The 19,968-nt window shown below is 44.2% G+C and overlaps 1 protein-coding gene across 1 annotated transcript; it reads left to right on the forward strand.

Annotated features, from left to right (window-relative positions):
- The first annotated feature begins 5,438 nt into the window (after nt 1-5,438).
- Nucleotides 5,439-6,910, forward strand: fam110c (family with sequence similarity 110 member C). The gene has a single exon (XM_063222416.1). It carries the CDS (start codon nt 5,581-5,583, stop codon nt 6,640-6,642), a length of 1,062 nt encoding a protein of 353 aa, XP_063078486.1. The 5' UTR covers nt 5,439-5,580; the 3' UTR covers nt 6,643-6,910.
- Nucleotides 6,911-19,968: the final 13,058 nt, after the last annotated feature.

A 19,968-nucleotide genomic window follows, 5' to 3' on the forward strand; every position in this document is an offset into this window, starting at 1 on the left:
GTGGAACTTGTCTGGCTCCTATAACTGCCTACGCATAAAACAAAAACAAAAATAAAAAAACATACTAAAATGAAAGGCAAATGGCTTAAAGTATAGCACATGTACTACACAGCAAATCATTGACAGCAAATGTGTCATCTCCGCTCCATTTTGAAGGATGCTGATAGACCAGTGATTCTCAAAGTATGGTCCGAGGACCACTGGTGGTCTGCGACAGAGCTCAGGTGGTCCACGTGGGGATTTCTACTTTTCCAAGACAAGCAAGCAGTAGGCTATATTTGTAACATTATTACATAGATAATCATAGCTGAAGTCCAATTTTCACCACATAATACATGTGAATAAAAAGTAGGCCTAAGTGATCTGCATCAAAATTAGCAGTGTCAAATTAGCACCCGTCAACTGTCAATTCTGATGGCAGGTGGTCCCTGAACATTTTTAGAGGGACAAACTGGTCTTTGGTCTGAAAACGTTTGAGAATCACTGTAATAGACAACAGTGGTGTCTGAGAGAGCTTATAGAGAGAGCAAAGCAAAGCCTCTTTCAGAAACCTGGAGCGGATCTGACTTTGGGCCTGCAAGAAATCAGTGTTTTGGGCTCAATCTCACTCAATTTCAGGCCTGAAGGAAATAGACTCTGTGTGAGGAAGGGGAAGATGGAGGATGTTAAACCTGTGAAGTTGGGAAAGAGTGCAGAGAAGAGAGCGCTCCGTCCCGCAGAACAGACCAGGGCTCTGTGCCAAAGAGAAAAACTTTAACAGCCGTGATCCCGGGCCGACTCTGCAGCTATTCAACACACAGGTCGTTTCGTCTACGGCTCACCGTATACAATTCGCGTCAGCGCAAATCAAAAGTGACTGTCCAGAAACAAACCGCCAAAGCTCTTGGATCTACGAATGTATTTAGCACCTGTTGGGTTTGAGGCCAGATGAAAGCTGGATTCCACGCATGTGAGATTGTTTCGCTTGAACTTGATACAATGTGGATAGTAGTGTTGTCCAAAACCATACTTAAGAAAATAAATTCGGGTGGTGGGGGGTGCTGTTGCTCAGTGGGCTAAGTCGCCGTAGCACTACACTGGGGACCTGGGTTCGGTTCCGAACCCAAGCTTGTTTCCCAATCCTTCCCCACAGGTTGTCTGTCTCTCTTCACTGTATTATCTGAAATAAAGTGTGCAAAGCCAATACAAAACAATGAGATAAAGAAAATATTTTATATATTGTATATTGGCCACTCCAAGTCTCCAGTTAGTCCTTTGTCTACATTCAATATGAAGTGTTTCCACAGAGATTTATGATTGATTTTGATATAATAGGGACTGATTTCAGAGAGCAGTGGCTTATAATATCGAAGTAATTAATAACCATGTGAGACACAACTGACCCCGCGATTAGAGACGTTTTTGGCAGTGAAATATAGCTTTCCATTGGCTCATACCATGAGTGTGTATGACAGGGGATTAGCCTATACTTACATCAGCTCAGAGCCGACACACAGGCACGCACACAAAGACACACACGTCCACACACACACACGCACACGCGCGCGCACACACACACACGCACACACACACTCACGCACAAAAACACACACGCACACAAAGTATACACACAAGCGCGTGCGCATGCACGCACACACGCATGCACGTACACATACACGCGTGCGCGATCACTCATGGGGAGGGAATTGTGGGTGGAGGAATGCAAACAGCTTTGACCCCCCCCCCCCACACACACACACACACACACACACACACACACACTATATACACACACACTATATACACACACTATATACATACACAGTACACACACACACACACACACACACACACACACACACACACACACACACACACACACACACACACACACGGTGCATGAAAGCTATCTCTGTAACACTAGCAATGGGATGACTAGATTCCCTTCATAGTTTAAGAGAGCATGACAGTGGTGGTGGTTGGGGTTTTAGGCCACAATTATATGGATGCATGCTGAGTGTTAATGGAAAGATGGAAGTCAAATTGAAATTTACATGCTTTAATTCACTGGTTCCTAAACTTTTTCTCTAGGGACACCCTTTTTGACCTAAGAATATTTTTGCAACCCCTCACCCACCCCCATATTCTTATGCAAAATATTTTGTCCATTACGGTAATACTGCTAGGTTTTCCATGAATTGCTTTTCCGTTCATATTTCTAAAAACTCACAGGAGAAGCAAATACATCTATTAACCATAGAACTGTGTGTGTGTGGTCCTATTAACCCATTTTTGCCTAAGCCCTTTTTAGGAGAAAGTGCCCTCTGCCTATTAAAACCTAAATATCTCAGCCTCCGAAGCACATAAAAACATTAAATAAGTTGCATTTAAAAGCTAGGACCCTCATTTTGCCTTCATGCAGAGTATATGTTGCTCCAGGCTAAAATGGGTTAACCTATTTATGGAATTATGTTTGCTGTTATGCTCCCATTTTAGGCAGAGGTCACCACCCTGCCTGCAGTATCTCTGTGTGCGGACCCGCGTCCTCCTGACCCCCAGTTTGGGAAACGCTGCCTTAATGTCATAGGCACATCGCTTGGGCGCAGAGCCCATGCTTGTTAGCGCTGCTCTGACAGGAGATGAGTGACACTTGCGATGCTACTCCCTGGCGACTTCTGGCCTGGTCTGCTGTGTTGTGGAGATACGAGGTTGACGTTTTATGGCTTTTTATTTGTAATATGCGTAAACACTTCAGAACTTTGTGATGAAGTGTAGGCGTAATATGACAGCTATTAGTGTGACTCTTGACTAAAAATGCCTGATGAACACTGCAAATGTTGCACGCCTATCCACAGCCACAGGATGCATGCTAAAATGTGTCCTTTGGATATCTCATCTGCCAAAGGCACACTTCTGAAGTTCACAAATGTGTTTAACAATATGCAGTATACTGTGCATGTTGTGTACAAGTTGAGTGTTTCATGGCCCATTAGTTCAAGAGTCAAAGTTTAGCAGGTTCTTGTTGGAAACCTGTCTGTCCATGTCTTATTATGGACATCAGTATGGTGCTGCACTGCATTTTGTGTGTGTGTGTGTGTGTGTGTGTGTGTGTGTGTGTGTGTGTGTGTGTGTGTGTGTGTGTGTGTGTGTGTGTGTGTGTGTGTGTGTGTGTGTGTGTGTGTGTGTGTGTGTGTTTTTGTGTGTGTGTGCGTGCATGTATTTTGTTGTGTGTGTATTCTGTCTTGTGCAGATGGCATTTTTCCGTATGCTTGACTTGAAATGAGAAATTCAGACATGATGGCTGTCTCCACATCCTGGCTGATGGTCTCCAGTGGACTTCCTTGGATCTGTGGGCTTCAGACAGTAGTACTCATAGTCCACCTATGGGCAAGGGATGGGCAACTAGAGGCCCGGGGTCCAAATGCAGCCCTCCTCCTCAAGGCAAGGCAAGTTTATTTGTATAGCGCATTTTATACACAGGTGCAACTCAATGTGCTTCACAAAAAAAAACAAATGCAAAAAGACAGGAAACAAGAAAGAAAGAAAGAAATTGGAGTCAAAGAAAATTAAAACACTCAATGCGGCCCGTAGATAAAACAGTAGGCCTAATTTTTAAAAAAAAACGACCATACTTTCTTAATTTAAAAACGACAACTGAATCAATCTGTTGTACTGTTGACCAATAGAGTATTGAGTATAGAGTATTCTATTCCTTCCAAACAATATGGGCAGTCAGTGAGCAACCAACTGCACCTCTAACTCTGAGAACTGTAATCAGATCCGTGGTCATGTGGCCCTCCGATGGTGGCGATGAAAAAAAACGTGGCCCTCCTCATCATAAAAGTTGCCCATCCCGAAGTGACCGAAGTATATAGTCGACCGAAGTGGAGGTTTTGCTGCCTGACAGACATAGGAAAGAGGCCTGGTATGGGGAGGAGGCCATGGTGGGGAGTGTGTGAACTTCTCTGCCATCAATGGAGGCTAGAGAGGCTGGAGGCTGGATTGGACCGAAGCAAACTGATAGTGGAGTGCAGATGTCGACGATTTATCATCTCCTCTCCTACTCTGTGAATCTCTCTCTCTCTCCATCTCTCTCTCTCTCGCTATCTCTCTCTCTCTCTCTCTCTCTTAGGCCTGTAGGGATGGCTCGAGACATGCTTGCCATCGAGCACAACACTGACCAGAACATGACCAACACATAACCCTGATGATATAATGTTTTTTCTTGGATGGTGTTCTGCAGGCGTGCATGTGTGTGTGTGTGTGTGTGTGTGTGTGTGTGTGTGTGTGTGTGTGTGTGTGTGTGTGTGTGTGTGTGTGCGTGTCTGTGTATGCGTGTGTGCGTGTGTGTGTGTGTGTGTGTGCGCGTAAGTGCGTGCGTGCATGCGTGTACGCGTCTGTGTGTGAGTGTGTGTGTAAGCCTATGTGTGTAACTATGCAGCCGACAACAGTAAGAGGAGCAGAGCCAAAAAACAGTTCTGGACATTTTCCCACGATTATTTATCACTGCACAAACACAATTCCTCACACGCACATTCTCCGAAAAGAGATCCCACAGGCATAGACAGCAAACCAGCATCGGGATAGCCGGCTGCAACTTGTCAAATCTATCACTAGATGGCGCTATCTTCCCTTTTTTCAACAATTCCCTCTTTTCCATCATCATTCTGTTATCAACAGGGCTGAACTGAGGGAGAAATAGGGCCCGGACACTTTTGGCTTGAAGGGGCCCCTCATAATTAACGGCACAAAACTGACTCACAGGTTGGCCCCGCACCCTCGTGGGCCCCTATTTTCAGAAATGTAAAAGATTATTTTTTTGTACTTTTTTTACATTTCTGAAAATAGGGGCCCACCAGGAAATGCCCGGTATGCCAGACGGCCAGTGAAGCCCTGGTTATCAATGTAAGTCGGTGTTACATTATTCAGAGGGCCCTCAAAAGGAAGCCCTATGATAGGCTATTAAATCAAGGTGAGGCATCCTGTCAAACACGCCCAGTTATGACAAGCTGAATTGTTGACACAAGGCTATGACACCTTGGCATTTCTGGAGAAATGCAGTAGCCAAGGGGGGGAAAGGGTCATCATGAAAGAGACAGTTGTCACAATTTGGCAGTAGGCTATAGTTGATTAAGGTCATGTGTGTGCATATTCACTTAATTTTAATCAAACATATTATCAAGAAAAAAAGTTGTAATTAAAAAGCCATAGGCCTATTGGCATCAGTCAGTGGACAAAGCATTTTTCGCATTAAATGGAAAGACAAATGTCCATTTAAAAGCTAGGATGCAATGACATGTGCTTTTAAGTTTTCTTCGTAGTAGTAACACTTCTCTGGCCATCCACTCCCACCTGCCTTCTTCCGGCAGCTTACGCACAGTCACCTGGCCCACTCAGAAGGGTGGGGTGCAGTGGAGTGTGTACATACGAGTAGGTGAACGGTCCCAGAGCGTGCCTGATCAACACACCAGCATGTTCAGACGTATAAGCGTTAGTCTGAAAGGGTGACGTTCATTTCTTCTTTTGAAAGAACGTGAAACCTTGTGAAACCTGCGAGAAGAAGGACTTGTAGAACTGTAAAGGTGAATTTATTTAAACAAAATGCAGGTGTCTGACGTAGATGCCTCCCGCATTCTGGAGAAGGGACCAGAGTTTCTTCGCAAGCAGCTGGAACTGGAAAGCGACGCCAAGGCTCAGGCTGGCATGACGGCCGCGGAGAGACTGGCAGCCAGCAAGCCGCGCTACGTCAAATGCCAACAGGTGGTCAACACGACGCAAGAGCCCGTGATCTGCCTCAGTTCTACCAGCAGTACCTACGATTCCTCTAACGCTAGTTTGAAAGGGAATGTAAACACAAGGAATGCGGCGACTGAAGAAACGGTGACAGCAGGTAATACACCGACACCTGATGAATCCATTCCCGTAAAGCGCAGCAGCTCCAAAAAACGCCCAGATTCGCTGTTACTGTACAGACAGAAATGTGAGCTGATTCGGCAAAGGCCAAGTTTGGACAGACACAAGAGATTGCAAAACCGAAGACGGCTGATGAACTCGATGAAGGATAAGACAGAAACAGTGCCAGAGACTGGGGAGAAAGATTGCCAAAATGCGGAAAGGACGACAGAAACCGAGACGGGGAAAGGTGGCTCAGAAGAGCTCTCTCCTTCTGCCGCCCCCATTGCGCAATCCAAAATTCGGCCCAAAGTGGACATACGCGCCCAGCAGGACGCATCAGCCGGGGATGGAGATGGTCAGCTGCGGCCCAAGCATAAAACGGTAGCCGATGTTCAGCGCAGGGCGCGCAAAGGAGTGGAACGCTCTCATTCGGATATCAGCTCTCGGTACTCGAAAAACTTCGCCGATTTCGACGCGTTCTTCACCTACTGCGGACTAGATGGTGACATCGTCACCTCCCTTGGGAAAGAGAACTTCTCCGCGCGCTCCGACGAGCTGGTGGCCAAAATACGCAGCGTCAGCGTAAGCACGTCGGAAGACCGCTTCTCCCGGAGCAGTGGCGACAGTGCTGGGCTGCAGGAGGAAGAGCTGATGGAGAATGTCCGTCAGGTTACGTCCGTGGTAGAGCGCAACGCACGGATTATTAAATGGCTTTACAGTTGCAGAAATGCCTCGCAATCTGGGAAAACCCTGCGAGATCTGGATTGAGGGGAGTTTGGAAGCTCCATCCATGGTGTGTCTCATGGTGTGCATGGCGTGGACAGTGATTTCATAGACATAGACACAGGGGTGGAACTATAGGGGGGCAAGCGGGGCATTTGCCCCTGGGCCCAAGGCCCTCCTGTATGGGTATTGTGGTAAGCCGTACGGGCCCTATCAGTGTTTTGCCCTTGGGCCCTGTGTGCAATTGTTCCGCCACTGCAGAGACATATTGGATATTTTGTTGCATAACATCACTGGCCCTCTGAATAATAGTCTATATCAGTGATTCCCAACCTTTTGTGTCTCATGTACCCCCCAAACCATTTCATTGTACCATGAGTACCCCCTAACTCATATTTTACATTGCTTTTTCTATTCCAGTGTGACTTTGCTCCATGCATTTGTTCAAATTAAATTTTCCCAAGTACCCCCTGCAGTATGCTCGCGTACCCCTAGTGGTACACGTACCCCTGGTTGGGAAACACTGGTCTATATGATGTCAAAGCCTCTGGACGATTTGTCCTATTTTAACACTAGAGTGGGGATTTGTATTTATATTGTTACACTGCCAAGGTTTACAGCCTTGTCAATATTTAGTGTAAACTTTGGCCCATTATCCAATACTGTACATTGTGGACAAGCTGTTATCATTTAACACATTATATACACATCATACGTTATTGGAGTTTGGAATTGCATTTCAAGAGACTACTGGACTGTTAGAGCAAGAATAATTTATGATTACATTGTTATTAGGCCTGCATTACTTTTAGCAGACATGTCTATCTTAACTTAGAAAGAGCGTGTAAATACACATGCACAGGTACAGAGCACAGTAATATCACAGGCAATGTAGAGAACAGCAAATCCATGTTATGAATGAATATCAATGCTATGACCAATAGGATGGTCATGTCATAAGTACTAGAAATACTGTATTTTGTCCAGAGGTGTCCACCTGTATTTTCAGTGTTCTTGCTGCTCTGTCAGGTAGTGGTAGCTCAACTGTTTTAGTCGGCGAAGTTTCACACCCAGTCACTCACACACAGGCGCGCGCATGCACACACGCACACACACGCACACACGAGAGAGAGAGAGAGGAAGGAAAAAATGACGCCCCTGGCAGCTAAAATCTGGAGCCTCACATAATGGAATGTGTTCCTCAGAGGACACTGCATTCCTCACTCAGAGCAGGATGTCAGTAAACCTGCTGTCTGTCTGCACAGTTGGTATTACTGAGCAGAAGGTGTGATAGCCTACTTAAAGGTAGAATCTATTTGTAGTATTATTTTTAGTATAATTTTTTGTTTATTCCAAGAATGTATGTTGCCCGTGTTAATTTCTAAGTATTAATTGGGGAAATACATTTTTCAGACATGAATTGATGGATCTTCTCTTCATCTGTTAAATGACCAGTAGGCCTATTAGACATCTCGGGTTGCAAAACGTATACTTTGGTTAGACCAGAAAACAATAGTTTACAACTTCACAGATATTCATGGAAAATATCAAATTTCTGAATGCATGGGCAGCATACATTTTGGAAAAATAAAACGTCTAATTACATACTCTACCTTTTTTTACAGATGTCTCTGTTAAGATTATCATGCACCCACCCAAGCCATATAAGTCAAAATTTAGTTGCAAGGAAGGAACAAAACTTCTTTTTGGAGAAGGTTGAACTCTTTAGACTTGACTTTAGCGGTGACAGTCTTGTGTTTGTGTGCACTGTTTTTTTCAGTCCTGATAATGACAGACGTGTAAAAGCTATCAATCATCTTGTGTTATCTGTTGTACTGTTGGGAAAGCAATATTGTGCAATCCTTGAAGCACGTGGTGATAAGACACAATATAACCATATTCTGTCCTCCGTATGTCACAACACTATACCAAACCAAATGATTGTACCATGTTTTACTTTGTTATTTGTACAGTATATGTATTTACTTGTATACTTTTTTGTCTATATGTAGGTCTATCTATTTGTTATGCACCTTCTGTTTGGCATGGTGTACTGCCTAGGTAGTATTTAAAGTCATTGAAAGTCACACGCACACACACACAGAAACACTCACTCACACACACACACGCACGCGCACACACACACACACACACACACACACACACACACACACACACACACACACACACACACACACACACACACACACACACACACACACACACACACACACAGCACAGCACAGGAGGAGGAGTGTAGTTACCTGATCTCAGTCTGTGTTACAGAGGAGGCATTCGCCTGGAGCAATACGTGTTTCATGAAAGGGGGTCTTTCGCTCTCGCAGGCTCATGTTCCAGGATGGGAAAACGTTGTTGTTTTTTCCCTCAGGTGTGACGGGCTGGGCCTAGTGGGAGTGGTTGCCAGATTATGTAGTATCCCCCCCTATTGGGCTAGGACGCCCATTTGCAGGTAAAAAGGGTTTTGGGCAAGTTTTTCTGTAGATTTATGACCATAGAAATCAATTGAAATAAGCTGAAATTTGGCAGGATTTAGTGCCTTTAGGCAGGTTTTGAGTATTTATTGGGCTGGAAAATCCTTTATCACATCTGGCAACACCGCTAGTAAGAGCAGGGAGAGACTTGGCCTGTAAGTGTACAGTGAGATAGTGGGCCATACGGCCATTGCAGAAGTCAGTCACGCCCTGCAGACCTCTCTGATGGTCAGGACATTGTGGACCAGTCCCTTTCATCTTTGAACCAGGTTCGGGGTTGGGGGTGGTACCAAAAAATGGCCCTGGGAAATTTTGGCATAGATCAGCCCCTCGCGCCAATGGGCCACCCGCTTTAAATTGTGGGCTGGTCATTAAAGGGAGTATAAAAACAAACCAAAATCACTTCAAAACACTGGCCCCTGAGGACTGTCGGCCCACTGGGAAAATCCCCTATATGCCAGATGACCAGTCCAGCCCTGTGTATGTTGAACGAAGACGAAAAATACTTACTGTTGCTTTAACTTTTTTTTTATTTGGATGAAAAGGTCATGGAATAGGACAATGCAAATAATGTAATAGGAAACTTTTAGGCTTACTTTTCAAATGGAATGTGACATTATGGATCCGATTTACAATTCACTGTTTAAAGGTATAAAATTAAGCTCAAGCAGTCCTTTTTGTGTCTTTGTGATTTTCTAAAATGTGTGTGTGTGTGTGTGTGTGTGTGTGTGTGTGTGTGTGTGTGTGTGTGTGTGTGTGTGTGTGTGTGTGTGTGTGTGTGTGTGTGTGAGACAGAGGAAGGCGAGAGAGTCTATCATTGCACTTTAATGACAGGAAAGAAAAGTGCTTTAGGGTATTGAACCATCCTCTATAAGATAAAATACGGCCACAGCCATCGTGCACAGCCAACATTAATTGCAAGTATTTCTGATATCAAGTCTTCAGATTTTTGATGATAGAACATATTTCAAATGTTTTGTGCAAAATATTTTTCAAACTCAGAGTTGTACGATAGTTTGTGCAATACCCTCATCTGGTATTGAAGTGACAAGAGAAACGCCCACACTTCACTTACAGACGTGAAGTCATTTTTGTGTCAGTGCAGTCTGAAAGTTGACTGTCAACACACATGCACGCACGCACACAGGCACGCACGCAGGTAGGCACGCACGCAGGTAGGCACGCACGCAGGTAGGCACGCACACAGGTAGGCACGCCCGCATGTACGTATGCACACACGCAGGCACGCCCGCATGTACGTATGCACACACGCAGGCACGCAGACACGCACGCACGCACGCACGCACGCACATATGAAGAGCTCTTTTCCAAAACGCTATATCCACCATTTTTTACTTTTTGCATTTTAATATTGGAATTGACTGTTAAGATGTCCTATCATCTATGTGTGAATTCTTGCCATTCAAATATTTTGAGAACATAATTTAAAACCTCTATAAAAATGCATTTTGCAATGCATTTCAATGGAATGCCCAATGCAAAAATGTCAATTTTCCAGCGTTCTATAAAATGGATATATCTCATTTTGGAAAAGAGCTCTTCATATATACAACCACTTATTTGGAGACTGACTGACAGTAGCAGGCGAGTTGCAGTTGGGCAAGTCCCATCCTGTCCTTTGGACTTTTATTCGAGTCTGTTTCTTTCTTTTTTGTCTCCGCCTTTGTCTATCTTTCACTTTCTGCGTCTATTTTCTCCTTCCCTACATCTCTTTCTTGCTGTCACACTCTCCGTTTCTCTCCCTCGCTCGATCGCTTTCCTTTATGCCGCTCTCTCACCTCTATCTGTTACCTATTGCATTTGTGTGTGTGCGTGTCTGTGTGTGTGTGTGTGTGCGTGTGTGCTTGCCTTTGTACATTTTTACAGGCAGGAAACAACACCCTCATGTTGTCCAACATGCTGAGACAGCTCCCTGTGAAGGCCTCTGGGCACCCAGGGGTGACTCTGACTGACTGACGTAGAGGTGAAAGCAGATCTGAGTACTTTTCCCCTACTTCAAGCACAAACCAGTCGCGTCCAATGTACTGTATTGGCCTGATTATCATCGACTTTCAAATTTCTTCGAGACTTGGTCTGATCTGGTTTGGTACTGGTTGTTTGCTTCCTGACCAAAAATGGGAGGAGTGTCTGATTTTTCTGGAGCTCAGAAGTGATATTTGTACTGCTCCTGGCCTGACTAGAAGCAATGCTGAAGGTGTTGCGTCACTGGCCTGGCAAAGCACTGTATATGTCGATGCTCCTAGATGCAGCTTATACCTGCTTCAAATGCAATGGAATGTTCAGTGTTCGACGGTGTCTAATTTCTCGTACGTGTAAATTCACGTCTGTATAAAAGGCCCATTTGTTCAGGGTGGGTTGCATGTGCGTCATATAACCACCAGATGGCAATGTTTCACTTGCGCCCCAGTGCATTGGGAAAGAATGTGGTGTAGAGAGAGAGTAGAGTAGAGTATCGTTTATTGATCCCAGGGGGAAATTAAGGTGTCAAGTAGCATACACACATACATAAATAAAGACATTGCTCACGAGAGAGAGTGTTCACAGGTGGCTCATCAATCCTCCATACAGGGCCGCAGTCAGACACCTTCCACCAGGTCCATGACATCATCACCTGAAAGACCCCCCCTCTATGCTTACAATGCAATGGGCACTCAGTGCTGGATCCTTCTAACCAGACACCGCCCTCCTAGTGACGCAACACCTTTGCATTGCTAATAGTCAGATCAAGAGCAATGCAACATCTTTCTGAGCGCCGGAGAAATCGGGAACTCCACCCACTTTGTTGGGAAGCAATCAACTTTGAGCAGCTCCAACGGCCCTGTAGAGGCGCGTCCTCTAAAACATCAACAATATAGTATAAGCCATAAAGATCATGGCAAAACATTGTAGACAGGTCATCAGCTGGGAAAATTAGGCCTTTCGTCCTACCGCACTTTTCTCTGTGGATTACTGACCAGAAGCCCTATTGGAAGAAATTAAAACATGGGGCCACGTCAATTTTTGCTCAGAATTCAATATGGCTGCCATTTTCCAAAATGACTTGTTTTCATGCATTATTACATTGTACTATAAGGTGTTAGAATCAAAGAAAAGGGGGGCGCACCTTGCATCAATTTTTTTCTTTATTTTTCTGTGCACAGACGCGTTTCGGCGTGTGCCTTCCTCAGTGTGCAACAGTGAAACAATGCGTAACCAGACTTAATATACCCACACCCATTACCACACCCCATTATCTACAGCCAATGACATGGAACATCGGATTACTCCATTAGTCCATGCATCACAAACAATTCATTGGAAAAAAACATTTCATAAACAATCAAAAAAATATACATATATACAATAATCCAACTTGGTCCAAATTCACAGAAAACAGGTAAGAGACAATTCCTCATTCATTCCATTTGGTATGCAGGTGTTCAAATTAAAAATATACCAGGCTTCTCGCTGGAGGAGGCGGTTCTCTCTATCACCCCCTCGTGGTGAACGATTGACCATCTCTAGGCCCATGAACTTCAACATATTTGCGTCATGGCCTGCAGAATGAAAATGTCTTGCAACAGAGGATTTTTCATCATTTTTCCTTATTGCACATTTATGTTCAAAAATCCTAGTTTTCAATTGTCTCTTTGTTTTCCCCACATAAAGTAGACCACACGGGCATGTCAATAAATACACAATAAAAGTTGATAGACATGTGATTCTGCCCTTTACTTTGTATGTTCTGCTTGTTTTTGGGTGTATAAATTCTTTTTCTGTGAGCATAAAATTACACGCTGCACAGTTGAAACATTTGAAATTACCAGGTGAAATAGGAAAAGTGAAAGATGACTGGGTGGACGCAGGGAGGTATGAATGCACTAGTTGATCTCTCAGGTTAGGTGATCTTTTATAACAATTACGCGGTGCATTCTGGAAAACATTGCCAATGGTGGTATCACTACGTAAAATGTGCCAATGGCGGTTCACTATGTTTTTTAAGTCGTTAGAGATGTTACCGTAGGTGGATACGAGGGTGACCGGGGCGTTCAAATGTTGTCTAGTGCGTGTAGTCAATAGGTCAGTGCGCTGCACGTTGCGCACGCGCTCCAGACAGTTGTCTACCAGCGCGTCTGAGTATCCCCTATCACGGAACCTTTCACAGAGCTCTCCTGCTTGTTGCTCGAATGTCGTGTCGTTGTTGCATATGCGACGCACCCTCAGCAGTTGGCTGAACGGGAGACTACGTTTGAGAGAGGGTGGGTGATAACTCTGATAATGTAAGAATGTGTTCCGATCAGTTTCTTTACGGTATATTTCCGTGTGTAAGACGTTATCCACCTTTCTTACCAGTACATCCAAAAAAGGCAAAGCCTTGTCATCATGACTCATAGTGAATTTAATGGAAGGTGTTCACGTACTCATTAAAAGCAAGAAGTTCTTCTTTTGATCCTGACCACAAATAAAAAATGTCATCTATAAACCTGAGCCACACCTTCAGATGTTTTTTGAACGGGTTGTCATTGTAAATAAAGTCATGTTCGAATTTACCCATAAACAGATTGGCATAATTAGGTGCCATGGGCGAGCCCATTGCAGTACCTTGAGTTTGTAGGAAAAAACGGTTTTGAAACAGAAAATAATTCTTTTTAAGCACTTCATTGGCTAAAGACAAGAGAAAATCAGAATGCGAGACATTATTCATGCGGAGGTAGTATTCCATAGCGGCCAACCCTGCGTCATGCGGAATATTTGTGTATAGACTCGTTACATCCATAGAGCACAGCATAATAGTGTCGTCAACCTCTCCAATGGATGATAGTTTCACTAGAAAATCAGTGGTGTCCTTTAAAAAGGATGGTAAACTATGTACTAAGTCCTTTATATGGTGGTCAACGAATTTAGACAAAGGCTCAGTTAAAGATTGGTTGCCAGACACTATAAGGTGTTATTCATGAACGATTAACTACTTTCAGCACTATTCTGTCCTATTTCCTTACATACATGTTTACAAAGCTTGACTAAACTAAAACAAATGAAAATAAAGTTGGCCACCTTGCAATACCCAAAGGAAAGTGCTGAAAATAATGATTGAAATGCACATACAGAGTCTATGGCTGGGAAAATTAGGCCTATTGTCCTGTCAGGGTTTTCACAGTGGATTACAGACCAGAAGGCCTATTGAAAAAGATTCACCAGCTGGTTGCCATCTCAAATGTGCTCCAAAATTCAAAATGTTCTCTGTTTTTCAGAATGGCAGACTTTCATACATTTTTCTCAATACTGTAAGACCATAATTATCAATAAAGACAACCTATTTTTAGTGAAATTCTGTCCTATGTCCTATCTACAGACATGAGTACAAAGGTTGGCAAAAGAATGATGTAAATATATATCTTGCCCCTTTGAAACATGGATTGTTGTCAGAAAATGATTGAATTACACATACACAGTTGACTGCTAAAAAAAGGCTATTGACCTGCCAAACTTTTCACATTAGATTACTGACCAAAAGTTTTTCAGGCCTACATTTTTTTGCATAAAGCAAGGGTGAGTGTGCGTGCGTGTGTGCCCGAGCGTATCCCCCGCTCTACAGTGTCTTTCCCCCACACACTATTCTGCCTCCCCCACCCCCTCACTCATCTCCCCACCAGACACTATTCTGCCCCCCCACACACTATTCTGCCCCCCACCCCTCACTCACCCCCCACTCTTCTGCCCCCCACGCTCATCCCCCCTGACTCATTCTCCCCCCACCCCCCCACAAAATACTCGCCCACCTCCCATCCAATGTGAAAAGTTTGGCAGATCAACAACCCCCCCCCCCCCCCGACTCAACTCCCCCCCCCCCCCACACACACATACACACACACTATTCTGCCCCCCCCCCTGAACGCCACACACTATTCCCCCCCACCACCTCATTCATCCCCCCACCCCTTAATTCAACCCGACTCATTCCCCCCCACCCCCCACTCTAACCCCCTACCCCCGCTCACCCCCTCATTCATCCCCCCGCTCCTCCACATCATTTGGTCCGCCCCCCCCAACTGCACTGCTCAGGGATGCGCACATGGCAAGTGCAGGCAGGCATGCCTTTGATGTATTATGAGCCATCATGATGATTATCGGCACAGTGAGCTCTCTCACTCACTGTCATCCATCACACTCAGAGAGAGAGAGAGAGAGAGAGAGAGAGAGAGAGAGAGAGAGAGAGAGAGAGAGAGAAGGAGAAAAAGACAGATAGACAGCGTGACAGGTGTCAGCGGCACTGTGCAAAGACTAGAAAACAGTGCATACGTATGTAACGTGTTGCTGCATGTGTTTTGCAGTTATTTGCGTGTGTCCGTGCTGAAAAAATTGACTAAGACTTTGCCTAATATAGCCGTATATGAAGGCAACTGCATAAGCACATAAATTAGGGTGATGTCTAAAATAGGCCTAAATGAAGAGAACTTTAAAAACAAATCCTCAGTGGGATTGAAGCTTATTTGTGTGTGTGTGTACATTCTTGCTTCGGTGTCGGTGTGTGTGTCAGTAGCGGTGGGTGGAATTTTTGATTAGGGAAGCACAATACAGAATAGCGCAGGTGACGTCAGCATAATAAGAGGTGTCGATAGGCATGAATTTCAGTTGCTTAGCTCTATTTAATAGGCCATGATGAGGTTTGCAGCAAGTGAAACGTGTAAATAAAAGGCACACAAGCTTGCTCCATAAAAAAATCCCAAACTGTTTTGAGATGTGCATGATGCAAGGGGTCACTATGCACAGGTTACATAGGCTAAAACCTCGGATATGCTCTCAGATATCGGCTACCAACCATTCCAGTGCAAGTCCATCACCACAAAACCGGAGACCTGTAATCTAACAGACAAAATAGTGAGAGATCCCCATCAGCCCAGCCCTCTGCACGAAAGAAGAGAATAATAACTTAAACAACAACAAATGCGCTGTCTTTCTCTAATACTACCTTGCTTGTTGTCACACGCGCCCTACTGTTTTTCGCGATGATAGCCAGGAAAGGTTGCGCATAATGAGGACACCATCAAAACATTGAGTGGGCCTCGGCTGCTAGCATCAGTCCATCTGCCACGAATTCCTTTATCCTGCATTGACCACAACAACAGCCAATAAGACGTCTTTGATTACAGCACATTAAACACCTCTCTCACCTCTCTTTTCTACAACCGACAGTGGGCTACGCTGCGCACAACAAAAGCACCATTGGTAACTTTACGACAACATAATTTGCCATCACCGCATTGAACCAGAGAGGATTTATAGAGGAGAGGCCAAACTGGCAGCTTCTTCCGGGTGGTACTGTCCACGGGGCGGCGATGTTCAAGCAGAGGAGAGCCGTCAGAATGAATGGGGGTCCTATGAAGCTCCACAATAGACGCAACTGATGTGTCCGATATGGAAGGTCACCGGTTTTCATTTTATTTTTCCTAAAGGAAGTGTAAATTGCCCTTCCAAATGGCATTTGGTTTGATTTTTTAAAGTCATTGCATTTTTTTAAAAACACGCATTTTGTGCATGAATAACGTGAAACTCAATTACCCAGAATGCTGCACGTGAGCTCTGTACCCGGGTGATTCTGGAAAACAAACATGGCGACAACTCGCTTTTACTACCTTAAAAATGTGTTAATCCGACGCTAGATTTCTTAAAGGTCCCATGGCATGAAATCTTCACTTAATAAGGTTTTTAGACCTTAAAATGAGTTCCTGTGGCCTCCTTAAGTCACCCCAGGGGTTAACATTTTCATAAGGTGTTTACTGAGCTGTCCTGCATTCGGTCAAGATTTGAAAAAAGGCGCGTCCAGGTGGCGCGCTGATTGGGCCTTCCCTTCTCTACGTAGCAGAGGGAAAAATGATCAACGCCCTGTTTCTGGGATCCACCAATAGAGCTAGACACTGTTTCCACCCACTATGGATTGCCCGCCCATCAGCAGAGAAGAGCAAGTTCAACAGACAAGAAAAATGGCGGCGCCTAAGCAAGTGAAACATGGAGGATGTGATAATATGGGGAAAAGCCTGTTTTCACTGCATATGGGAGAGCCCCTGAAGACACAGTGGCTTGGTTTTATTTACCCAAATAATTTGCCAACGAAACTACCGAAGGCGTTGTTTGTGGGAAGCATTTTCGGGACGAGTGTTTCCACAATTTGGGACAGTACAGGGCCAGGTTCGCACAGCATGCATGGATCCGTACCAGGTCTCCCTGCGGGATCCGCAAGCTCCGAATAAGTAAGTGAATGGATTATAAATGGTGTTAATGACCAGATTACTTCATTTGGATATGCTATGGGTGCCACCCATTAGCGTTGCAATAGCTATCTTGGCTATGTGCAGCTAGCACGAACAATTTCCTGGACCAATGGTACTCTGCGCTACAAACACACCAAAAGCAAGCATTACGCTCTGATCAACTGAGTTTAGTCTGACTGTGAAGTATAACATTCCCGGTGTAAATTTAAACACATGCCCAGATTACTTAATTTTGCTATGCTACGCGGGTGTCACCCATTATAAAGGCTATCTTGGCTATGTGCAGCTAGCACGAACAATTTCCTGAACCATGGTACTGGTACTCTGCCCTACAAACACACCAAAAGCAAGCATTATGCTCTGAGATAGTCTGGAAAATGACTGTGAAGTATAACATTAACACCCGGTGTAATCTCTGACCTCGAAACCATAAATTAATGTAGCTTTCGTTCACTTTTCAAGAGGGACATGCACATTTTTGAACCATTTTGGCTACCGCTGGGAAATTACTCCAGTGCTATCAGGATGTTTCCATCAACAGTTGTCATTGAGTGTAAGAAGACACCGTGAATTGTTGTCGTTTTGCTATGGTGGAATTGCATTGCCTAAAGTACTGTATTTTTTTAACCAGATTATTATTTTCATGATGCATGTGTAACTACTGTATCGCAAGGGTTTTTGCACACTGTTGTGTGGGTTACGCGATGGGGTGTCATGGCTATGTGCCTGGTTTGAGTGTTTACAGTAGCAACGTAACTTGCTGGCTACCCTTGACACCCTCCTTGGCTTGCTTGTAGCACAGTTTTGAGCAGTCAGTCTTGGCTCGTCACGTCGTCAGTTTATCAAATGCTCGGATTTCGAACCACGAGATGTGTTATCTGCGTCTCGTTGAGTTTACCCATAGAACTAATACAATGTATTAATTCTATGGAGTTTACCAATACCCTTAGCCAGGCTCAAACTCGACTGCCGTGTGTCCGATTTTGACGTCAGGGTGCACACTTGAGAATCGCAACTGTGAATATCCCTGCTCGCAACCACCGACACAATGCCTAATGGCAGTTGTTATGAATGTATAAGCTTACAATCACGAACACCCAGTGCTGTTACATCAGTGTTAGTGAGTGCATGTAGACACTCGCTGATAGCAATAGGGCCTATGTGTTGTAGTTGTCAGTACTACATTCATTTACCCACTACCCTCTTATAACGTGTGAAATAACCTAATAGTTATCATAATGTTATACCATGGATTCCTCCTATTTCCTTTGTGTGTCCACTTGAAATTGTGAACAAAGCTGGTTACTGGGGCAGTAATGCAAACATGTGTGCTTTCGTTTATAAGACTCACTCTTTTGTCCCTCAAAATGTCTTCTAACTATGCAGAACATGATGTGGCATAATGGGTGGGTGGGTGCATATTAGTGCATTGGGTATTTCTGAATCTCATTGAGTGTTGTTGTCTTCACAGGCCACCACAATAAGTGTACACGTTCAGACATATGGTTCATGGATGCTGCCTGCCAGACAGACTGCATTGCCACCTGGACTACAGCCACACCAGTTATCCTTGAAGACATTGCTGCCCCAGCCATGGAGTAAATGTATGTAGCCTACTGTATTTCCAACGTAGCTACTGCTGTGTAGCTTCAAAACGGTTCATTCATTTTTTCCCTTGGTTGTGTGATGATTAGTCATTCCACTATGTAAGTTACAGGTCAAAACATTTAACAGGTAATACAACTGTGCAGTCATTGATTGGAATCAGAAATATGACAACACTATGCAGGTCTACTGAGCCACATCAGAAATTACACTGAAATACCCAGGGAAGATGACGGCATCTTATAGGCCTACAACATTTTGGTTTACTGACCAGTGAAAAATGCAGATTAGAGAGACTGCGCAAGTTTTTTTCCTCAAGCCATCCGCTTTTTAAATTATTAAAAAAAAAACATGTGACTAATAACATTTTGAAGTGTTTCCATGCCATTTCTGCCTGTTCTGACTCACTTGTCTTTGAGTTTGAGAGCCTTATTGTGGATTATTGTTGATCATTGGATCATTGTGGATCATCAAGTTGTGTGCTTTAAGTGGCAAGAAACACCTACCATCATATGTTCTTTCCACTAACTCCTGTCCTTCCTTGTGTTGCTTGTGGCCTTGAGATGACATTGCAAGATACATAATGTTGAATGGGGGAAAGTCCCACAAAAGTTGTTGTGCCTAGGCTGACTGCATATAACAGGGAAACTGAATTATTTTCTCCACGGATGGTGGGAATCAGGCCACAAGCCCAAGTAGTGGACATGAGTTTGGATAATGGTGTGGATCCCTTCACTAGGCCCCCTGAAAACTTCTGTTGTGAATGATATTTCTATATTTGCTTTACCATAAAATGTATAATCTGTTCACAAATTGTCTGTTGTACTTACAGATGGCTCTCCTCTACAATGACAATTATTCAAACGAACAACCGGCCCTATGGCTACCTGCAGGAGGTGTACCTTTCTTCAAAATTGCCAAGACCAAGAAGGGATAGTGCATCAACCATCAAAAGATTAAGCCAACCTTTTGGTAAGTTTTCAAAAGAATGCATTCAATTCAAC

This window comes from Engraulis encrasicolus, chromosome 18 (assembly GCF_034702125.1).
Source record: "Engraulis encrasicolus isolate BLACKSEA-1 chromosome 18, IST_EnEncr_1.0, whole genome shotgun sequence".
Classification (NCBI taxonomy): domain Eukaryota; kingdom Metazoa; phylum Chordata; class Actinopteri; order Clupeiformes; family Engraulidae; genus Engraulis; species Engraulis encrasicolus.

What these genes read in the sequence shown, in the direction of transcription:
- fam110c (XM_063222416.1), top strand. Translation starts at nt 5,581, where the DNA reads ATGCAGGTGTCTGACGTAGATGCCTCCCGCATTCTGGAGAAGGGACCA.